Below are 23,481 nucleotides of genomic sequence, written 5' to 3' on the forward strand. Positions count from 1 at the left end.
GAGGGCTAGGGCCATTCTCCCCCAGAAGTGTCCGGGAACTTGTAGGTGTCTTGGTGGAAGAGTGGGGTAACATCTCACAGCAAGAACTGGCAAATCTGGTGTAGTCCAGTACTTAATGCAGCTGGTGGCCACACCAGCTAATTACTTATTTTTTATTTTGACCCCCCCCCCATTTGTTAAGGGACATATTATTCCATTTCTGTTAGTCATATGTCTTTAGAACTTGTTCAGTTGTCTGTTGTTGAATCTACAGATATTTACACATATTAAATTGGCTGTAAATAAACGCAAGTTGACAGTGAGGACTTTTTTTTTTTTTTTTTGCTGAGTTTGTCTTAACAGCTGACAACTTGTCATATCCTGTTTATAATAGTCACAACATGGTCATGACACTTATATTTAGACCTGTTCTGGCATATATTATTATTTTATGGCTGGCTATGACACCTTCATACTGTAAGTGTCAAAACCCACATTTATTAAATTTAGTTTTTTTCCCTGCCAAGACGTTTCCATTCTTTTTGAAAGTTTGTTTCATAAATGCTTTGATGAAAACATTGAAACACTTTAGACAGACAAAGAGAACCATTGCAATTTTACAATAAAACTAAAAGGGCTGAGCTCGCTGTATGCAGGGTTGAATTGTGTAGGCCTTTGCATTTGTAATTAAAATGATACTCATACAGCATGTCATTATTGTTGATTTAATTCCAGTCAATAATTTTTTTATTAAAAAGGCCTAGTTAGCTGAGCCACATACAGTTCGATTAACTGAAGTTGGATCACATTCACATTTTCTCAGAACACAAGTAATGGGCCTATTTTTAGGCTATAAAAACATGACGTTATGTTTTTCCTGGCCAGGCCCAGATGGGATCAGAGCACATAGGCTAGTAGTAGCTGTGGTTATCAGTAGACTACAGTCAGACTGAAGCACAGACAGTGTACACGTTGACACATCAATAGGCTATTTTATTGTTTTTGGTGTTGCTGGTATGGGCTTCCCAGTGAATTCACTTATACCCATGTTTTCAGTTACAATTTGCTATTACACATGTAATGATTTGCATAATAGTTATACAAATTAAGCCTGGTTTGTTGTAATCTTGAAAGGTAGGTTTACTGTGCTTTTATATTAATATGAGAAGGTTAATCGTAACTTTTTTAATACGCTATTGTTACTTGAAGACATACTGTTAGCAACTCTGCTTTTGTCTTGAAGCTCAAATGTAATGAGTAGCCTACAGACGAGAAAATAAACCTTTTTAATTGTCTGCACATGTTTGTGAATTGTTCCATTCAACAGTGTAGCTAATATGTTTTAGGAGAATAATTTCTGTCATTGTTGAATAGTTTGTGCTTAGTGGCTACTGTAATATTTACAGTCAATTTGAACTGTGGACCAATGTTGTGTTGCCAGACACAACGAAAGTTATGGTAAGGCAAGGATGGAATGTGAACTGAAAAGTAGAATTCTGTTTCGCCACCCTGCTCCTCTCTCTCCTTCATATCTCGTAGTGAGAATAGGGCCGGAGTTGTTCGAAACAGGTGTATTAAAATTAAGTTTAAGAGGAGAGACACGTTCTGCATTGGCTGACTAGATTTACCATTGTGAGACAAATGCACACTTCAGGAGAAGGCTAGAAAATCGGGACTCCGCTTTTGAGATGTGCATTCGATTCCTCACAGAAAATCCTGGACTGTAAATGTCAGGCACTGTGTAAACGCACCGGAGTGTGTGTCTGTCTGCATTCCAAACAACCCCCTATTCTCTACTATATAGTGCAATACTTTTGACCAGAGCCATATGGACACTGGTCAGAAGTAGTGCACTAGATGGGGGGGGGTATTAGAGAGCGTGACCCTCTGTACGGTGCTGATCTCTGCTTAGCCAGCTCTCATCTCCTCAGATGGCTTTTAAATGCCATGTGCCGGTGCTTTGTTCAACCCAAGCACCTTGGATTGGGGTCAATTCAATTCTAAATTCAGGAAGTGAAATTATTCAATTCATGAATTTAAACATCCTCATAGAAAACAATGGCATTTTTAAAGGTTTATCACATGTATACAATTCACTTTATAGCCCTTGTATACTATACTTATAGCTAACTACGTATATTCACTCAGGGGCACAACAATGGTTTTAGAAGTGGGGGAGGACAAACAATTTCTTATCTTAAGCTAAGTTCCTGCATATTACATTGTCAGTGTGAGAACAAAAAGTTTAAATGCATTAGCTAGGGAAACTGGTAAATCAATACATGGCTAAACAGACTCATCTGAATATTAATCTTTAATCGCTTGGCCGCTGGTTTTTATCTTGATTTGAATCTGGTCCAGAGTGAGACAATTTAATAGCTAGTGCTAGCTAGCCATTGGCTAGCTCTCTGCCATAAAAAGAGTGCAAACAAATACACTGACAGCAGCTGCCTCAACTCTCCCATGGTCCTAAAGGCAGCCTTTCAGTTTGCTTTCACACAGCCTGCCCGACTGCTCCGAGTATTCTGCATAGTCCTAAAGAACACGGGTCCTTTTTGTATCAGTGTATTGATAAAACCAGGAAAGGAATTTTAGAACGTAAGGTCATGACCTTCCCCGTCCATAGTGGTTGTTGCGCCCCTGCACTAACATCTGTTTCTTTCTGAGCTCAACAATGACTCAGGAATATACTGTGTGTTTACTGGGCTTGCAGGCTTCTCTGTCCTTCTACTTAATTGTAAACTATCTCTGGCTTTTATTTGTTGCCTGTTTTAAAATGCTTTGAGTCCCACCATCACACCGGCAGGATTTAGGTCTTCTAACCCCTTGTAAGCATTGTGTGTTTGAGCTACAGACTGCTGGGTTGTTGCATTTGATTGGTCTGTTTCTTCTGCATCATGATACCAACCATAAGTGTGATTTAACGGGGACTGAGCTACAGCGTTGTATGTGAGACAAGGGCGGACCCGAAAACGGTTGGTCTAACAAACTATTATGACCCCTATATGAAAAAGACTCTCACGAACATGCACATGTAACCTGTTTTGCTCTGGCACTCACAGGCCACACAAATCGTTAGAAGGTAAGGGGTACATAGAAGATCATTGGAAATCCCAAGACTGTGTCTAATACTGTAATAGTTGCTTTCGAACTCCACACAGTTGTCACTGGCTAGTTGGATATTCATTCCCCACTGAGCAGACAATTCCTGTACTTACAGCATTATTATAAATTCATTTTGTCCGATTTTTGTTTGGCGGCCTTATTTTGTTGACATTTTTCAAAAACTCATAAATTAAACTATGGTTGTACTGAAATTGAAATGGTAAAACACTTCAATGTGAGGCTAAATATGAGGGCAGAGCAAGCAGATTAATGAGTGGTGCATTTTTTTCACTAGGGGATTTAATGGGACTGATGAGGTTATTAACCTTGCAGAAATGCAGCTTTTCATGCCTTTTAAGGCCATAGTGCAATATTAATGCTACTGCGGAGGCTCTCTGCAACACTTACCCGCTCTCTTTCCCTCTTCGTCACTCTCTCTTTCTCTCTCTCAATCCCCCTCTCATCTACTCTTCTCTGTCAGGATGACTTCCTCTTCAGTGTGTCCATCGTCAGTGGCGTGATGTGTGTCATTCTGGCCGTGGTCAAGATCATGCTGGGTAGGGTGCTCACCAGCAGAGCCCTCATTACAGACGGTAGGTACCTAACTCGGTGTGTAGTTAGGAGAAGATTATCCTTGATCTTTAACTAGGGGAAACCTCACCCTGGAGCTACCCAACTCTGTGGAAGCTACGCATACTTCTGCCTGATCTAGGCCACTTGAGTTCAAGCCAGTTAGATAATTGGGGGAAGGTGGAGCACGAGGATGAAAAACTCTGTAGGGAATCTTTGAGAGAAATTAAAAGGGGAAAAGGTCTGGTGTATAGGAGGCTATGGTTGTCTGAAATGGCGCCCTATTCCCATAGTGCACGAAGATGGAAGGTTAGAAGGCTTAGACAAAGGTTTAGACACCATCAAGAAATCTGTGAAATATATTGGGAACTACTTAGTACACTAATATAGGGCAGTGACCATCAATTAGATTCAGCTGCAGGCCAATTTCTTTTCTTGAGCAGATTGTCAGGGGGCTGGAACATATACTGAAGATTGTGCCGACTGACATGGTGGCTCTGCTTCTAGCTCCTGAGCAACTTTGCACAATTTAGTTTAATTTTTTACATTAGCCCAGTTTGTTTTGTGTTATTACATACAGCTGGTAAATCACTTTTGGATATCAGAGCAGCGGTATTCACCAGCATTACAACCAGGAGTACGACTTTCCCAAATTGTGTCCTTTGTTCGTACCATCCAGAGCAATTTAACTTCTCTGAGGCTGCTCCAGGACGCCGCCGGCGGAGAGGAGTTATTCAGTGGACTTCTAGTCCTACTCAGGAGGCGTGCACACCATCCACCGCTTCCGAGTATATTACTCGCTAATGTTCTGTCTCTGGACAATAGGGTGGATGAGGATCTCCTTTCAGAGAGACAACAGGGACTGTAACATAATGTTTGACAGAATCATGGCTCGCTCTGGATATACTGTTCCCGTCCATACAACCAGCTGTGTTCTCCAGTACATCACGCAGACAGGACTAAAGAACTCTCCGGGAAGAAAATAGTTGGCGGTGTATGTTTCATCATTAATTATTCATGGTGTGATAATGTACAGAAACACATGTCCTTTTGTTCACCTGACCTAGAAAATCTCAATCAAATGCGAGGTCTATTTTAACGCTCGTCTGACCAATCGGAATCCACGCTTCAAGATTGTTTTGAACAGGTGGACTGGGATATGTTCCGGGTAGCTTCTGAGAATAACATAGACGTGTACACGGACAATGGGACTGAGTTCGTCAGGAAGTGTATAGGGGATGTTCCCACCGACCTATTAATAAAACCTACCCAAACCAGAAACTGTGGCTAAATTGCAGCATTCGTGCAAAACTGGAATCGCGAACCTCCATTTAACCATGGCAAGTTGACTGGGAATATGGTTGAATACTAACAGTGTAGTTATTCCCTCCGTAAGGCAATCAAACAGGCAAAACGTCAGTACAGAGAAAGTGGCAGGGTCTACAGACAATTACAAAGGGAAAACCAGCCAGGTCACGGACACGTCTTGCTTCCAGACAAGCTAAACCCCTTTATCCACTTTGAGGATAACAGAGCGCCACTGACACGGCCCACTCCCAAGGACCGTGGGCTCTCGTTCTCCGTGGCCAACATGAGTAAGACATTTAAGCGTGTTAACCCTCGCAACGCTGCAGGCCCAGACGTTATCCCTAGCCGTGTCCTCAGAGCATGTGCAAACCAGCTGGCTGGCGTGTTTACGGACATATTCAATCTTTTCCTACCCAGTCTGCTGTTCCCACTTGATTGTACTCCCTTTTCACCCATGACTGCATGGTCATGCACGCCTCCAACTCAATCAAGTTTGCAGACACAACAATAGTAGGCCTGATTACAAACATTGACGAGAGCCTACAGGGAGGAGGTGAGGGACCTGTAGGAGTGGTGCCAGGAAAATAACCTCTCCCTCAATGTCAACACAATGAAGGAGCTGATCGTGGACTTCAGGAAACAGCAGAGTGAGTACACCCCTATTCACATCAAGAAGACCGCAGTGGAGAGGGTGTAAAACCCTCCTTGGCGTACACATCACTGACAAACTGAAATGGTCCACCCACAGTGTGGTGAGGAAGGCGCAACAACCCCTCTTGACCCCTAAGACCCTCTCAATTTCACACATGCAGAATTGAGAGCATCCTGTCGGGCTGTATCACCGCCTGGTACAGAAACCACACCGCCCGTAACCGCAGGGCTCTTCAGAGGGTGGTGCGGTCACACTGCCTGCCCTCCAGGACACACATAGCACCCGAAGTCTCAGGAAGGCCTAAAAGATCATTAAGGCCATCAACCAGCCGAGCCACGGCCTGTTCATCCTGCTATCGTCCAGAAGGTGAGGTCCGTACAGGTGCATCAAATCAAGGACCCGAGAGACTGGAGAAACCGCTTCTATTTTAAGGCCATTACTGTTAAATAGCCATCATTAGCCGGCTACCATCCGGTTACTCAACCCTGCACCTGAGGCTGCACCTGAGGCTGCTGCCCTATACACAGACATCGCTACACACACATATTTAGCAGATGTTATTGCGGATGTGACCAATAGTTTGATTTGATAATTTCAAAGATTTGACTGAGTTACATTTCATAGAATGAAATCAGTCAATTGAAATAAATGCATTAGGCTCTAATCTATGGATTTCACATGACTGGTCAGGTGCGCAGCCATAGGTGGGCCTGGGAGGGCATAGGCCCACCCGTTTGGGAGCCAGGCCCAGCCACTTGGGTGCCAGGCCCAGCCACTTGAGTGCCAGGCCCAGCCACTTGAGTGCCAGGCCCAGCAAATCAGAATTCATTTTCCCCCACAAAAGGGCTGTATTACAGACAGAAATACTCAGTTTCATCAACTGTCAGGGTGGCTGGTCTCAGAAGAGGTCCTGGGATGGCGTGGTTACACATGGTCTGCGGTTGTGAGGCCGGTTGGACTTACTGCCAAATTCTCAAACGACGTTGGAGGCAGTTTATTTAGAGAAATTAACATTACATTCTCTGGCAACAGCTCTGGTGGACATTGCTGCCAATTGCATGCTCCCTCAACTTGAGACATCTGTGGCGTTGTGTAACACAACTGCACATTTTAGAGTGGCCTTTTATTGTCCCCATCACAAAATGCACCTGTGTGATGAGCATGCTGTTTAATCATCTTCTTGATATGCCACACCTACCAGGTGGATGGATTATCTTGGCGAAGGCGAAATGCTCACTTTAAACAAATTTGTGCACATTTTATAGAAATAAGCTTTTTGTGTGTATGGAACATTTCTGGGATGTTTTTATTTCAGCTAATGAAACATTGGACCAACACTTTACATGTTGCGTTTTATATTTTTGTTCAGTGTAATTACAAATCATTTGTAGACTGCAATTGACCGCAAGAAGCCCAAACAGATATAACTAAAACCTTTAATTTAAAATATGCACTCTTTCTATATTTTTAGAGCCGGCAGGTGCTGGGTTTTTACCCACACAGACCGGTGAATTGCATATAGTATGCGCTGAGGGCGGCGGCCTTAACCGCAAGGCCACCCTCAGGTACTGGGCCGCACATGTATTTACTTCTACACCTGAGAAAGTTGTTCACTACTTATGAGTCTTTATTGACAACTCCGTAGCTGCTGAGCTCTTAATGTCCCTTCTCGTTTCAATAAGAGATTTGTGGCAAACAGACTGGCGTCAAACCAGTTTGAAAGGTCAGCTTTGGATGGAGACACTTGCTCATTAAAGTGTGTGTGGGGTTCGTTAAATTGTATGTGAGAGTGACAGCTAGCAGAATAGAGTAGGAGTTATTTGCCTACCAGATTTGTCTCGATGTGACATGAAACAAGCCATCAAAGGGGCAATCTGTGATTGCTACATACATTTTTAGACTTAAGGTAATGATATATATACACTGCTCAAAATAATAAAGGGAACACTAAAATAACACATCCAAGATCTGAATGAATGAAATATTCTTATTAAATACTTTTTTCTTTACATAGTTGAATGTGCTGACAACAAAATCACACAAAAATTATCAATGGAAATCAAATTTATCAACCCATGGAGGTCTGGATTTGGAGTCACACTCAAAATGAAAGTGGAAAACCACACTACAGGCTGATCCAACTTTGATGTAATGTCCCTAAAACAACGTGGCGTTGGTGGATGGAGCGAGACATGATGTCCCAGATGTGCTCAATTGGATTCAGGTCTGGGAACGGGCGGGCCAGTCCATAGCATCAATGCCTTCCTCTTGCAGGAACTGCTGACACACTCCAGCCACATGAGGTCTAGCATTGTCTTGCATTAGGAGGAACCCAGGGCCAACCGCACCAGCATATGTTCTTACAAGGGGTCTGAGGATCTCATCTCGGTACCTAATGGCAGTCAGGCTACCTCTGGCGAGCACATGGAGGGCTGTGCGGCCCCCCAAAGAAATGCCACCCCACACCATGACTGACCCACCGCCAAACCGGTCATGCTGGAGGATGTTGCAGGCAGCAGAACGTTCTCCACGGCGTCTCCAGACTGTCACGTCTGTCTCATGTGCTCAGTGTGAACCTGCTTTCATCTGTGAAGAGCACAGGGCGCCAGTGGCGAATTTGCCAATCTTGGTGTTCTCAAATGCCAAACGTCCTGCACGGTGTTGGACTGTATGCACAACCCCCACCTGTGGATGTCGGGCCCTCATACCACCCTCAGTGGTCTGTTTCTGACCTTTTGAGCAGACATGCACATTTGTGGCCTGCTGGAGATCATTTTGCAGTGCTCCTCCTTGCACAAAGGCGGAGTTGGCGGTCCTGCTGCTGGGTTGTTGCCCTCCTACGGCCTCCTCCACGTCTCCTGATGTACTGGCCTGTCTCCTGGTAGCGCCTCCATGCTCTGGACACTACGCTGACAGACACAGCAAACCTTCTTGCCACAGCTCGCATTGATGTGCCTTCCTGGATGAGCTGCACTACCTGAGCCACTTGTGTGGGTTGTAGACTCCGTCTCATGCTACCACTAGAGTGAACGCACCGCCAGCATTCAAAAGTGACCAAAACATCAGCCAGGAAGCATAGGAACTGAGAAGTGGTCTGTGGTCACCACCTGCAGAACCACTCCTTTATTGGGGGTGTCTTGCTAAATGCCTATAATTTCCACCTGTTGTCTATTCCATTTGCACAACAGCATGTGAAATGTATTGTCAATCAGTGTTGCTTCCTAAGTGGACAGTTTGATTTCACAGAAGTGTGATTGACTTGGAGTTACATTGTTGTTTAAGTGTTCCCTTTATTTTTTTGAGCAGTGTATATATTACTCATTGATTCTTGAAGAATATAACTTTATAAATGCTTCATAAGCTTAGTTCAACTGTTGTACCCCATCGGAGCCCAAAGTATAAGCTAGTTTTGCTCCCTTGTTTTTAAGAAATGTCATTGTAAACAACCACTGTAGTCTCCGTGTAATTTTGATCTCATGGATGTTCAGTCCTTGCATCCAATTCGAGTGGTTACATTTCTCCAGCCCTGTCACTTAGCTGTTTAACACTGGCGGGGTGTCCCTTTGTTGTTGTGGTTAGTACTGCAGATTGCCCCTAGGAATACAACGCCATAGATGATATTCTTCACAGAGGTAATTGACATGCCCAGTCTGGTTATCACACATACAGTATGTAAAAGACTGGCAGAGGTCCTTGTCAGTCGGTGTGTTTTTGAGGTGCAGAGAGAGCCAGTTGAGTGGGCTCTTATGAATCAAATGAGGAGACCCAATCGAAAAGGATTCAAAATCCGTCTCTGTTCATTCTGTTTTATGGACTTTCGGATTAAGACTCTGTGGCAGACTACATGTAATTTCATGAAATATATGTACATGTGTTCGTTGTTGTTAATGTTCAAGCTAGTTCTATTTCCCTCTGTGGGATAATACAGTTGACTAAACTGCCTGTCTTGTCCGATCTACAGGTTTCAACTCCCTGGTGGGCGGGGTCATGGGCTTCTCCATCCTAATCAGTGCCAAGGTGTTCAAGCACGATCCCAAAGTGTGGTACCTGGATGGGTCCATAGGGGTCCTGATAGGCCTCATCATCCTGGCCTACGGGGTCAAGTAAGTGGGTACATTTGTGTATGGCCCTCAAACTCAACTCTGGACCTCAAAGCCAGTTCCACTTCATTTTGTCATTGTTCCCCTCTTATCAGGGACTGATTTAGACCTGGGACACCAGGTGTGTGCAATTATCAGGCAGAACAGAAAACCAGCAGTCTCTGGACCTCGTAGGGTTAGAGTTGAGTACCCCAGGTGTAGGGGGAAGCTGCCTCTAAACACTGATCTTGGGTCATTTTGTCCGGCAATGGTTAGGATTCAGGGAGGGGAAGCTAATCCTAGATCTGTATTTAGAAGAAACATAATATTCAATCACTTTTACACACACGTTATGTCCCCTGAGAAATACACTTATTTAAATAACAGAAATGTTGTCATTTTAAATTGTAACCATTCAGAAGGCCCTTGGAGTAGAAACTTCCATTGTACATACCAGTGGAGGCGCACGTTTTACATTGCCTGGTGCCCTAGTGGCTGGAGATTTCACCACGTTTTACATTGCCTGGTGCCCTAGTGGCTGGAGATTTCACCACGTTTTACATTGCCCGGTGCCCCAGTGGCTGGAGATTTCACCACGTTTTACATTGCTCGGTGCCCCAGTGGCTGGAGATTTCACCACGTTTTACATTGCCCGGTGCCCCAGTGGCTGGAGATTTCACCACGTTTTACATTGCCCGGTGCCCCAGTGGCTGGAGATTTCACCACGTTTTACATTGCCCGGTGCCCCAGTGGCTGGAGATTTCACCACGTTTTACATTGCCCGGTGCCCCAGTGGCTGGAGATTTCACCACGTTTTACATTGCCTGGTGCCCCAGTGGCTGGAGATTTCACCACGTTTTACATTGCCCGGTGCCCCGGTGGCTGGAGATTTCACCACGTTTTACATTGCCCGGTGCCCCGGTGGCTGGAGATTTCACCACGTTTTGCATCAATGAAATGATGCAAACGAACACGGCCAGTGTTTCACTTAGATTGTTTTCCAGGTGGGGCTGAAAGCAACATTCAGATCAAAACGGTCAATACGCTTGTAAACATTAGTGGAGACACTTTTGGTGTTAACTGTAAAAAAGTTAATTGTTTCCCTCACACAGTAAATCAACTGCTCCTAAATAAAAACAAATTGTCTGAAGTGTCAATAACACGCTTCGAAAAATAGAAGGGTAATTTTACAGATTTTTACCTACTTCACTTTTACTATTCTCTGGACAGTCAGGAAAAGAAAGGAATGTCAAAGTATGTAGAGGGAAAAATTGTCGCAGAAGCAATGAATGTAGAACCGCAGCGCGGCAGAGAAATAGAGCTTTCCTTGCATGGATCCAGTGGTGGTGACCCTCATCTGACTGTGCAGTCGGGGAGAGAAGCTGCTGCCGCTCTCTTTCATGCTCTTCATGCGTCTTCCCAGGTAGCACATCTCAACCAAACCATCGGAGACAAATGTTTTTATTATTATTTTTAAAACAAGACATTTGGAGGACCAGAAACAAGGCCATTTATTGATGTACAGTATAAGTGCTGTTTGTCTTTCCTGATAAAGCTTGAGGAAAAATGAAACTAGTTGAAAGTTCAACAGCGAAGTCAAACCAGCAGAACAACACCCTGTTGATTAAATATGGCCCAGTCGATGATGTTTTTGATGTTCCTCTTCACCCAGGTGGATAGAGCTCTCTGGGCAGGGATGATCTGGCTGTAAAAACAACCACCAAAATAAAAGCCAGACAGTGAGGGAGAATCATCTAAAATTCCCAAATATCATAGCATGGGGCATCATTGATTTTGTTATGTTTTGTTATGTTTGAGTCACTCAAATGGCAAAAGCCATGGAATTAGCTTTAAAACCTACATTTTTCTGTCCTTTGACAAAATCTGTAGAATTGCAGGAAAATAGCTTTAAAACAAAAAAAATTGGTCTCCGTGTCCAAGAGGAGTTCCTCAAAAAAAAAATGTGGTCACAGTTGGCGCCATTGGAGACTCGGGGGAGAAATAAATACAAAGATGACACCACAGAGTGCATCAACAAATTAATCAACAAAAGCAGCTGCAGTGGTTGTACAAATGTACTAAAATGATCTGATGTGATGGATTCAGTTACTCAACACATTCTGAACTAGATTAATTTCAGAATTTCACTACAAAGAACGGTTTTCACTAATTTAATATTGGCAATGAAATGGAGTTGTAGCTCTCATTGTGTGTGTACCTGTGAATGTCAGCGATTTTCATTAATATGAATGTCTCTTTCCTGTCCCAGGCTGCTGGTTGATATGGTCCCTCGAGTGCAACAGACAAGGAACTACGAGCGCTTTGAGTGACCGAAGACCACGGAAGGGCAGTGCGGGCTCCGAGGGGGATGGGTTCTAGGTTATATACGGTAGAAGTACGTCCAGTGTCTGTTCTAGGGTATGTATAGCTGCGCCCAGTCCCTATCCAGCTCAGCTCCATTCTTCCTGGTAGATCTCTCCAGTCACCATGACAAACCTATTGATTGGTTTAGACCTCAAGGTGCCAGCCCACTGGCGTTTAGTCTGGTCTCTCTGACTCCGAACCTGATCCGTCCATATGAGTCATTACAAAGTCAAAGAGAAGACTGAGGTTTCCCTCTATAGCTCCTCCTCTACTGAAGCAGGGGGAGGTGGAAGGACAGAATGTGCGCTGCTGAGTTGTCAGGGAATTGTCACTGCCTCTACAAAGGCACTGCACCGTCTCCACTGATTAGTCTGGTGTTCGTTCATATCTCTATCTCCCCTTGGACAACATGGCTGATTCAGATACGCATTGTAGGATCTCAGTCCTTTTGGGATTTCAATGGTTTCTAATAGGCGCTTTCTTTTGATCAGTAACACTGTGTGTGTCCCAAATGGCACCCTATTCCCTTTATAGGGTACTACTTTTGACCACCCTATTCCCTTTATTGCACTACTTTTGACCATGGCCCATTAAAAGGTGCATCAATTAGGGTGGCATTTAGCACATACACCTATTTCTGTTTGACACCACTGTTCAAAGTAGATGTGTTGCTTTTATGTAGTCATGATGTAGTAGGGGTGGCAGGTAGCCTAGTGGTTAGAGCATTGGGCCAGTAACCGAAAGCTTGCTCGATCGAATCCCCAAGGTAAAAATGTTTTTCTGCCCCTGAACAAGGCCGTTAACCCACTGTTCCTAAGTAGTCACTGTAAATAAGAGTTTGTTCTTTAACAGACTTGCCTAGTTAAATGAAGGTAAAATAAAAATAGTAGTTGGTAAAGTATCACTTAGGGTACTAGTTGCTACTATTAGTAGCAGTAGGACATGTTTTCTATCCCCCCAAAAATCAACAGGGAAAATAGATTTCTGAGATGCCCATTGTAGACAGGCTGTAGTATGGAGGACAATAGTACAGTATGTGCAATAGCAACATGACAGAAGACTTATCTATGGCCTGTGTCCCAAATGGCACCCTATTCCCTACATAGTCACTATGGACCCTGGTCAAAAATAATACACTAGGGAATAGGGTGCTATTCTGGACAAAACCTGTATCATTTGATTAGTGAATATGAAAGCACAAATGTCCCTGTCGCCAGCTCATGTATGTAATCGGTGTTTGCTTTATTGCTTAAGGGGTGTTGAATAAAAGCTTGTGGCAGACCATCAACAAACAACATGACTGGAGCCAAAGACTCTAGCCAGAGATTACTAATCTGGAATTAAAACAAGCCTTTCTGTGCACTACAGCCAAATCTGTTGGCTAGAACACAACAAGTCATTCCTTTTTAGGCCATTCCCTCTTCTTTAATTCCTTTTAAAAAATCTGAGGGGGCAAATGCGGTCTTCCTGGCAAGTAAATATACCATTATAATTACGTTTTAAGCTTTCACAATCTGCCACGCTGGATGTAATTGTAGATGTAGGATACACACATGACCAAAAGTATGTGGACACCTGCTCGTCGAACATCTCATTCCAAAATCATGGGCATTAAGATGGAGTTGCCCCCCCCCCCCCCTTTTCAGCCCCCACTCTTCTGGGAAGCCTTTCTACTAGACGTTGGAACATTGCTGCGGGAACTTGTTTATATTCAGCCAGAAGAGAATTAGTGAGGTCGGGCATTGATGTTGGCCGATTATGCCTGGCTTGCAGTTGGCGTTCCAATTCATCTCAAAGGTGTTCGATACGGTTGAGGTCAGGGCTCTCTGCAGGCCCGTCAAGTTATTCCAGTTATTCTCGACAAAATATTTCTGTATGGACCTCACTTTGTGCACGGGGGTATTGTCATAATGAAACAGGAAAGGGCCTTCCCCAAACTGTTGCCAAAGTTGGAAGCACAGAATCGTCTAGAATGTCATTGTATGCTGAACATTTCCCTTCACTGGAACTAAGGGGCCTAGCCCGAACCATGAAAAAGCCCCAGACCATTATTCCTCCTCCACCAAAATTTAAAGTTGACACTATGCATTGGGGCAGGTAGCGTTTTCCTGGCATCCGCCGAATCCAGATTCGTCTGTCGGACTGCCAGATGGTAATGCGTCATTCCTTACTCCAGAAAACGTGTTTCCACTGCTCCAGAGTCCAATAGCAGCAAGCTTTACACCACTGCAGCCGACGCTTGGCATTGCACATGGTGATCATAGGCTTGTGTGTGGCTGTTCTGCCATGGAAGCCCATATCCTGAAGCTCCCGACAAACAGTTCTTGTGCTGATGTTGCTTCCAAAGGCAGTTTGGAACTCTGGAGTGAGTGTTGCAATCGAGGACAACACTTGGCGGTCCCGTTCTGTGAGCTTGTGTGGCCTACCACTTGTTTCTCCTATACGTTTCCACTTCACAATAACAGCCTTTACAGCCTTCACAATAACAGCTCCAGTAGGGCAGAAGTTTGACGAACTGACTTGTTGGAAAGGTGGCATCCTATGACGGTGCCAAGTTGAAAGATACTGAGCTCTTCAGTAAGGCCGTTCTACTGCCAATATTTTTCTATGGAGATTGCATGGCTGTGTGCTCGACTTTATACACCTGTCAGTAATCTGTATGGCTGAAATAGCCGAATCCACTAATTTTGAAGGGGTGTCCACATACTTTTGTGTGTGTGTGTATATGTGGTTTGCAAAATGAAAATAATCCACATAAATTGTTGTTATATGAATTACATGAATATAAATGTTGACATACTGCAACAAGGAGGGTGCTTAAGGGCTCTACTCAATTCGAATCGCAGAAATGTATTGAAGGCAATGTTCCCGGGTTAGAGGAGACTTCATTCATGGTAAACACTGCAGATGTCGGCTCAATAGGAAATGACCTTTAAATCAGTAATGCTTCAGGCTACAGATTGACTAGAACCCTAAAGGAAGACGATTGAAATCAAGATGTGTATACCTATTCAGTCTTTCTGAATACTGTACCAATGAAAGTTGTCAAGAAGACATTAGTTATTTATAGTACAAATACATTTTCGTCCATATAGAAAGGGATTTTTGTTTACAGGTGGGACGGGTCATTACACTCATTCCAAATGGCTTTTTTAGACCAGGATTCAATCTGAGAGGCTTGTTATAGAGCAGTGCACTGGACAGCTGACAATGCACTTTTTCAAAGTTAATTTACACTGAATTTATTTTCACTGCCATGAATGCCATCTCCATGAACACCGGGGAAATTGCCTTTTTAAAGGGGGCGTTGTCTCATGTCAACTGTGCTGCACAGTTTCTCTGGACCCCAGTAAGGTTGCTATTATTATATATTTTATTTTTCAAAGTTTGACCCACTGGGCACAGATCAATTTAACGTTAATTTGATGTTAATTTCATGCTCTGGATTGAATCCCGGCCTTACTATAATTATTACAAAGACCTTTTGTACAGAGCAATGAATTATTGTATATAATTGTATATAATGTAATATAAGTTGATATGTTTATATTGGTATTGCCAATTTAAGCAAAAACTAGATTTGTTAGTTAATCGGTTGCTCTGTGTTGCTTAAGATAAGAGTCAATTTGTGTTCACAAAGGAAAGTGTCATTAGATGTACTAAGTTCAGGATTTAGGATGTTTGAGTTTACTTCGATAATGTAATTGGGCAAGAGTTGCACCCTGTAACCTTTGTTTTCTGTGACGGTTTTCAGTCAAAAAGTATGGATATTACCACAACCCCTTAACTTTCTGCCTGTCGTCAAGCACAACACTAAAGCTGCGTTCCAGGCTGACTATATTACGGAAGCATTCCAGATCTCACAACCCCTAAACCCTAATATTAGTTTACCATGTCCTATGATAAATTAATCTGATACTCAACTCTGCAGCCGATGATGTGACACACAACCATTGGTTGATGCAATGCATGTCTGCAATGTAGTCGGCCTGGAACGTGACAAGCTCCTTGGAGCCCCATGGCTCTTTGCCCAAAGGCTATTAGATTGGCGATATTGAGTCGTTTAATCTTACCTTCCAAACGCATTGTATGCAGGTGGCAATACGCTTGTCACTCGTGGACCACTTCATACCTAAAACATTCTCCATTCAGGTCGTAATGTTGTCAATTTCCTCAACTATATTTAATGGTGAGAAGGCAACAAAAATGCCTAGGAATGGTTGTCCCCAATGTTGCGTATCGTTTTCAGCCAATCGGGTTGCAGCAGTCTGTTTTACCCCTGGCTGAATGCAGGGAGCAACATCATGACGTAGAATTAGCCTCTAGCATGATTGTGGAAAATTGTGTTTCATAAAGATATGCCTATTTTTCCCCACTTTCTCACCATTAACTATATTTAAGGAGGAAATTGATAACTTTTCAGCCTGAATAGAGAATGTTTTAGGTACAAACTGATCCATGGGGGATATGCAGTTTCTCTGGACCCCAGTAACGTTGTTATTATTATTATTATTTTTATTTTTTTCAAGGTCTGACCCACTGGGCACACATCAATTTAATGTTAATTTGATGTAATTTCATTGAAATTACGTGGAAACAATGTTGATTCAACCAGTGTGTGCCCAGTGGGGAGGCACTTTTTCAGTTACATTTACTAAAGCCCAAGAAACAAACACTTAGCTTCCTAGTACATATGGAAATTAAAAAATGTTTCTGAATGACTTTTAGGAGGGTTACTGTCAAAATGATGTATTACATAAAAATAGTCCGATGTCACATTTACATTTACATTTAAGTCATTTAGCAGACGCTCTTATCCAGAGCGACTTACAAATTGGTGCTTTCACCTTATGACATCCAGTGGAACAGCCACTTTACAATAGTGCATCTAGGTCTTTTAAAGGGGGGGGGGGGTGAGAAGGATTACTTTATCCTATCCTAGGTATTCCTTAAAGAGGTGGGGTTTCAGGTGTCTCCGGAAGGTGGTGATTGACTCCGCTGTCCTGGCGTCGTGAGGGAGTTTGTTCCACCATTGGGGGGCCAGAGCAGCGAACAGTTTTGACTGGGCTGAGCGGGAACTGTACTTCCTCAGTGGTAGGGAGGCGAGCAGGCCAGAGGTGGATGAACGCAGTGCCCTTGTTTGGGTGTAGGGCCTGATCAGAGCCTGGAGGTACTGAGGTGCCGTTCCCCTCACAGCTCCGTAGGCAAGCACCATGGTCTTGTAGCGGATGCGAGCTTCAACTGGAAGCCAGTGGAGAGAGCGGAGGAGCGGGGTGACGTGAGAGAACTTGGGAAGGTTGAACACCAGACGGGCTGCGGCGTTCTGGATGAGTTGTAGGGGTTTAATGGCACAGGCAGGGAGCCCAGCCAACAGCGAGTTGCAGTAATCCAGACGGGAGATGACAAGTGCCTGGATTAGGACCTGCGCCGCTTCCTGTGTGAGGCAGGGTCGTACTCTGCGGATGTTGTAGAGCATGAACCTACAGGAACGGGCCACCGCCTTGATGTTATTTGAGAACGACAGGGTGTTGTCCAGGATCACGCCAAGGTTCTTAGCGCTCTGGGACGAGGACACAATGGAGTTGTCAACCGTGATGGCGAGATCATGGAACGGGCAGTCCTTCCCGGGAGGAAGAGCAGCTCCGTCTTGCCGAGGTTCAGCTTGAGGTGATGATCCGTCATCCACACTGATATGTCTGCCAGACATGCAGAGATGCGATTCGCCACCTGGTCGTCAGAAGGGGGAAAGGAGAAGATTAATTGTGTGTCGTCTGCATAGCAATGATAGGAGAGACCATGTGAGGTTATGACAGAGCCAAGTGACTTGGTGTATAGCGAGAATAGGAGAGGGCCTAGAACAGAGCCCTGGGGGACACCAGTGGTGAGAGCACGTGGTGAGGAGACGGATTCTCGCCACGCCACCTGGTAGGAGCGACCTGTCAGGTAGGACGCAATCCAAGCGTGGGCCGCGCCGGAGATGCCCAACTCGGAGAGGGTGGAGAGGAGGATCTGATGGTTCACAGTATCGAAGGCAGCCGATAGGTCTAGAAGGATGAGAGCAGAGGAGAGAGAGTTAGCTTTAGCAGTGCGGAGCGCCTCCGTGATACAGAGAAGAGCAGTCTCAGTTGAATGACTAGTCTTGAAACCTGACTGATTTGGATCAAGAAGGTCATTCTGAGAGAGATAGCGGGAGAGCTGGCCAAGGACGGCACGTTCAAGAGTTTTGGAGAGAAAAGAAAGAAGGGATACTGGTCTGTAGTTGTTGACATCGGAGGGATCGAGTGTAGGTTTTTTCAGAAGGGGTGCAACTCTCGCTCTCTTGAAGACGGGAGGGACGTAGCCAGCGGTCAGGGATGAGTTGATGAGCGAGGTGAGGTAAGGGAGAAGGTCACCGGAGATGGTCTGGAGAAGAGAGGGGATAGGGTCAAGCGGGCAGGTTGTTGGGCGGCCGGCCGTCACAAGACGCGAGATGTCATCTGGAGAGAGAGGGAGAAAGAGGTCAGAGCACAGGGTAGGGCAGTGTGAGCAGAACCAGCGGTGTCGTTTGACTTAGCAAACGAGGATCGGATGTCGTCGACCTTCTTTTCAAAATGGTTGACGAAGTCATCTGCAGAGAGGGAGGAGGGGGAGGGGGAGGAGGATTCAAGAGGGAGGAGAAGGTGGCAAAGAGCTTCCTAGGGTTAGAGGCAGATGCTTGGAATTTAGAGTGGTAGAAAGTGGCTTTAGCAGCAGAGACAGAGGAGGAAAATGTAGAGAGGAGGGAGTGAAAGGATGCCAGGTCCGCAGGGAGGCGAGTTTTCCTCCATTTCCGCTCGGCTGCCCGGAGCCCTGTTCTGTGAGCTCGCAATGAGTCGTTGAGCCACGGAGCGGGAGGGGAGGACCGAGCCGGCCTGGAGGATAGGGGACATAGAGAGTCAAAGGATGCAGAAAGGGAGGAAAGGAGGGTTGAGGAGGCAGAATCAGGAGATAGGTTGGAGAAGGTTTGAGCAGAGGGAAGAGATGATAGGATGTCAGGCACATGGTCCCTCAGCGCTCGTGGGCCCCCTCTCGTGGGGTGTCTGGCTGCATACGGACTGTGAAATGATTCAATATCACCATCTGCCCAGCCTTTGGGCTACATGGCTCGCTGGTCTCAGACACCAATCAAAGACAGTGAGGTATCAAAGGAAGCATATAATTTATTAGTAGATGGAAATGTCATCCTTTCCAAGCCACATTTTCACTGCACAGAAACAAAGCCTTATACAGAATGTGCCCCCAGGTCAATGGATAAGTAAACTGCTCAGAACATTGCAGATAGAAATGTAATGAATAGAGTTGTGTTATTTTACAAGATGGAAAATCATATCTGCTCTACAAAATGCATATATTAATATTGTATAACATTGCATACCTGAACAGACCACACAATTCTGGAAACTTTAAGTTTACTTGCAGGGAACTGCTCTTGTAAACGCTGTTTGATTGTCTAGCATAGTTGTAATGCATTCACATAAATGATTCGTGGTGCATGTGAGGTCTATGCTGTATGTACTCATTTATTGGCCAATAAGAAACAACCGTTTTTCTTTGCATGACTTAATGAACACGACCTAGGAATATGTTTTTAAGGTACTGCAAAATAGTTAATTTGAGCTCCTACACAACTTAGGGTTGGATTCATTGCTTATCGACGAAGTTCAGCTATATATAGTATACTTGAAGTGTAAAGGTATTTCCCATTGGGCCGACATGTAGCAGCGTTTACCGTGAATGCAGTCTCCGCTAACACGGCTAAAGCTAAAGCAACGATTGCCTTTAAAATGTCACAGGCTACAATGTGGAACTTCAGCGCTACGGATTGTATCTAACCCCCAAACGATTGTAAACTCTGCACAATGTGGTTCAGTGGTCCGTTTTTGATAGCAGCAAGTTAAGATTTGCTTAGGCTTTACACAATCAACTGTCAGTAAAACAGCAGAAAGGCAGACTACTCGTGTTTGCTAACACAGATGAGGTGTGTAGTTTTGTGCAAATGTAAATATTGTAACTAATCCTTGTCGTGTTAAACAATGTACATTTCTATAGAACACACATGACAGACCCATTTGTCACAGAAAAAGGTTTATTGAAAAATAAAGTTATATCCCACTTATTCGTCAAACTGAAAACATTTTTTTTTTTTTTTGTACAGTCGTAATTTAGTCCCAGAACAATCGTTGCTTTAGCTTTTCCATGATTGCTTAAAACAAGGTTGAGATTGGGGGGGAAAAAATCAATGAATATGTATGAAGGCAAATGCAGATTTGACAACGGAGACATTTCGATGTTGGGTTAAAGAGACTGAAAGAACTCTTCTCATGTCCATAACACATCTTCCTTTCAGCTATCATTTTAGGACAAACCAATTTCAAATAGACGATTATAGAGGCTATTTATACTGGTTCAAGATCCCTCATTTATAAATAACCAATGAAAGGAAAGAAATAGTTGACAACATACTCTAAGTCTGACTCTAATACAAGTAGAACAAGGCCACTGCCACAAAAAAAAGCAGATGCTTCATATGCTGTATTTGACCCCACTACAAGCCTTCGGTAAACATGTCCACAACAGCATTAAGACATTTGTTTTAACCATCAAAGTCCAACACATACAATTACTGTTTACCTTTACAGTTAATGTTATAAGAAACATTATCCTTCTAGCAAACTATGTGAACTCGACTAACAATTCTCTGGCACTAGGTCCGGTAGATCTATTGGGCAGGTACGATAAGCGGAGTCTAGTAATAACCAAGGCACGTCATGTACTTTTTATAACGGTAGCTTGGCTGCAGATCGTATACACTAACTTAATAAAAACTGATCTGGACAGAACGGGAAAAATAGCAAGTCATTAAAATGTAAGTGACCATCTAAAAGACAACGTATCTATATTTACACATGTGCAAATGGTTTGCATTAAGATCTGAAAATAAAAACGTCACGAGGTTCTTGCTGGCATTTACAATAAAAAAATCTAAAGTGTGCGCTGCTTTTGTCCCAATGTCATCATCACCCCGAAAGCACAGTGATGAGAGGAGAGCGACATCTGTCACTACTGTCCAGTCCAACACATTTCATCAGTGTCTTTGTGGACGGTCTCACGGTGTGTCGGAAATGACACCCTATTCCCTATATAGTGTATTACTTTTGACCAGTTTCTACGTTTTTTTTGCTGCCAAGTTTCCAAAGCATTTGGATATTATCTTTAATTCCTCATTCTCTCTCATCACTGTTGCTGGAGGGTGGAGTCAGATTGGACAAACAACTCCCGTCTCATCCATCCACTTGAATGTACACGTTATATTATTTTTCGATAAATACAATTAGCCTCTGTAAAAAGAACTTTTCTATAAATAAAAAGAAACAATTCAGCAAACATCTGTATACAAAATAAATAAAACAAATTAAAACCCATATGAATATACAGTATTAGTAATATATTTTGTTAAAGTAGTGCATTATTTCCATTCACAACAAGGACTACTAATTCAAACTTTTATTGTCGCTTAAAGAATAAAAACTTGGCAGGCAAATTAGGATCCTAAACGATCTCCAAATGAAGGAAACAAGTAAACTAAAGTTGCAGGTGTGTGTGTTGCTCTGTCAAGAGCTGTTATTTCTATGGATGTACTGTATATAATCTTTCGGTCTAGTGAATACAAATATTCTTGATCAATGAATATTTTTCAGATAAATCTATTGTGGTCAAGGCAATGGGCATGTGTGATACCGGTGATTGAGCTGATGTTTGATCTGCCTGGGTGACCTTTCCCACTACAGCACCACACTATATAATCTATGTCACACAGACTCCCATCAAGTAGCTATTGCATGTGACTGATCTGATAATTTCTTGAAACATTTGATTGAAATTTATTAATTCAAAATTATGATTTTCATTGGCTACTGGCAATTATTTTGCACACACCTTCTCCCCAGCACATCCCAACTGGTCAGTCAGGCGTGTGTGGCAGTGAATGTGTCTAGTCTGCACATTGGGAACATGAGGAGGGTCAATCTACCATGCAGGGCTACAGAGGAGCTAGGGTGTACTGTGTGTATGTGAGCTGTCGTTGGGAATGACCACGAGGGACAATTCCTCAGGATTAAAAGTGATTTGTGATTTGGAACATCAACATATCTACATCTGACCACTCCCGTCTAGACGCGACTATGGGGAGCGGTACAGTTACAGTGTAAAACTGGCTTGGCTTCTTCTTCACACTAGCATTCTTTTTGGTGAAGTTTCCCTTAGGTACAGATCTAGGATTAGCTTCCACTCCCCCCAATCGTGACCTTAACCATAAATAAGGGAAAATAAAAACTGACCATAGATCAGGATCTATGGGCAACTTTCCATTGGAGTATAGCATTCAGAATACATGCCCTGTGCATTGTTTCATCCTAAGTAGTATGCTAGTGTGGACATTGAGCCTTATCGCCTGGGACGGCCCCTTATGGGTCTCCAGTGCAAACCGACATAGCTAAAAGAGTTCAAAGGGGACAGGGGCAGAAAGGAAAGCATACTGAGTGTGGCGACACACCAGCTCGTTGCGACTACAAGCTTGGAGAGAGAGAGTACCACCCACTGCCATACAGCCTAGGGGCAGTAGGGAGCTCTGTTGCCATGCGCTCCGCCTCAAATATACAGCGACTCATTGATTCAAGTAATTCAGGCTGATGCTCAATGTCTCTTTTCTGTACCCTCCTTTCCTCCTGCCCCGTGCCTTACTGGAAACTGTTTCATTGACATTTCTAGTTCCCAGAATATGTATATAGCCCACTGGCCTCTCTCTGTCCACCGTTTGAATTTCCAGTTTTCTGCCGATTCTGTGTCTGTCTGACAAGCTGATCAAAATGCCTTAAAAAGGTCAAAGTTCAGGTGAATAAAAACAGACATAAATAATACAAATGTCTCATGGTTGTCTAGTTCCCAGGTGGCTCTTCATCCCTCCAGAGGACTGGCTGTGGGAGGAGTTAGGCTGCAGGTGTGGAGCTAGGGGGAGGAGTCAAGCCATCTGAGTGGTCAGAGCTAGAGGTCCCCAGCCCCCCATTTCCCTGCAGCGCTCTGGAAGGGTACGGGGTCCAATCCACACCAGTTCGATCCTCTCCACACACCCAGACAGACAGGGGCTATAGGCAGCCTTTGCACAGCGCCACCTGGCCCTTCATGTAGTCCCGGCAGGGGCAGACGCGTTTGAGGGAGGGGTGGGCGCCGGCGCAGCTGAACAGCAGCAGGTCCGACTGGAAGACGCAGTGGTGACGTGCGTCGCTGTACGCAGGCACCACCGTGTCGCCCGACGACTCCACCGTCTGGCAGTCCATGCCGAACCTGAGACAGAAAATGGTAAATATGAAGTTCTACTTTATTGTACACAGGGAAATGAATTATGCTGCT

General features: G+C 44.1%; 2 protein-coding genes across 3 annotated transcripts in view; one reads left to right on the forward strand and one right to left on the reverse strand.

Annotated features, from left to right (window-relative positions):
- The window catches only part of LOC115129960 (transmembrane protein 163a-like), a 38,929-nt gene extending 21,945 nt beyond the window's left edge, over positions 1–16,984 (forward strand). The window contains exons 6-8 of the mRNA XM_029660751.2: positions 3,566–3,677; positions 9,576–9,717; positions 11,963–16,984. Of these exons, the coding sequence (XP_029516611.1) occupies positions 3,566–3,677; positions 9,576–9,717; positions 11,963–12,023 (315 nt within the window). The 3' untranslated portion in view covers positions 12,024–16,984. The remainder of the gene's footprint in view (positions 1–3,565; positions 3,678–9,575; positions 9,718–11,962) is intronic.
- A 3,159-nt stretch (positions 16,985–20,143) lies between these two features.
- The window catches only part of LOC115129626 (alpha-1,6-mannosylglycoprotein 6-beta-N-acetylglucosaminyltransferase A-like), a 103,902-nt gene continuing 100,564 nt past the window's right edge, over positions 20,144–23,481 (reverse strand). For both annotated transcript variants that reach the window (XM_029660199.2, XM_029660200.2), the window contains one exon: positions 20,144–23,415. In XM_029660199.2, the coding sequence (XP_029516059.1) occupies positions 23,217–23,415 (199 nt within the window). In that variant the 3' untranslated portion in view covers positions 20,144–23,216. The remainder of the gene's footprint in view (positions 23,416–23,481) is intronic.

Source organism: Oncorhynchus nerka, linkage group LG5 (genome assembly GCF_034236695.1).
Source record: "Oncorhynchus nerka isolate Pitt River linkage group LG5, Oner_Uvic_2.0, whole genome shotgun sequence".
NCBI classification, from domain to species: domain Eukaryota; kingdom Metazoa; phylum Chordata; class Actinopteri; order Salmoniformes; family Salmonidae; genus Oncorhynchus; species Oncorhynchus nerka.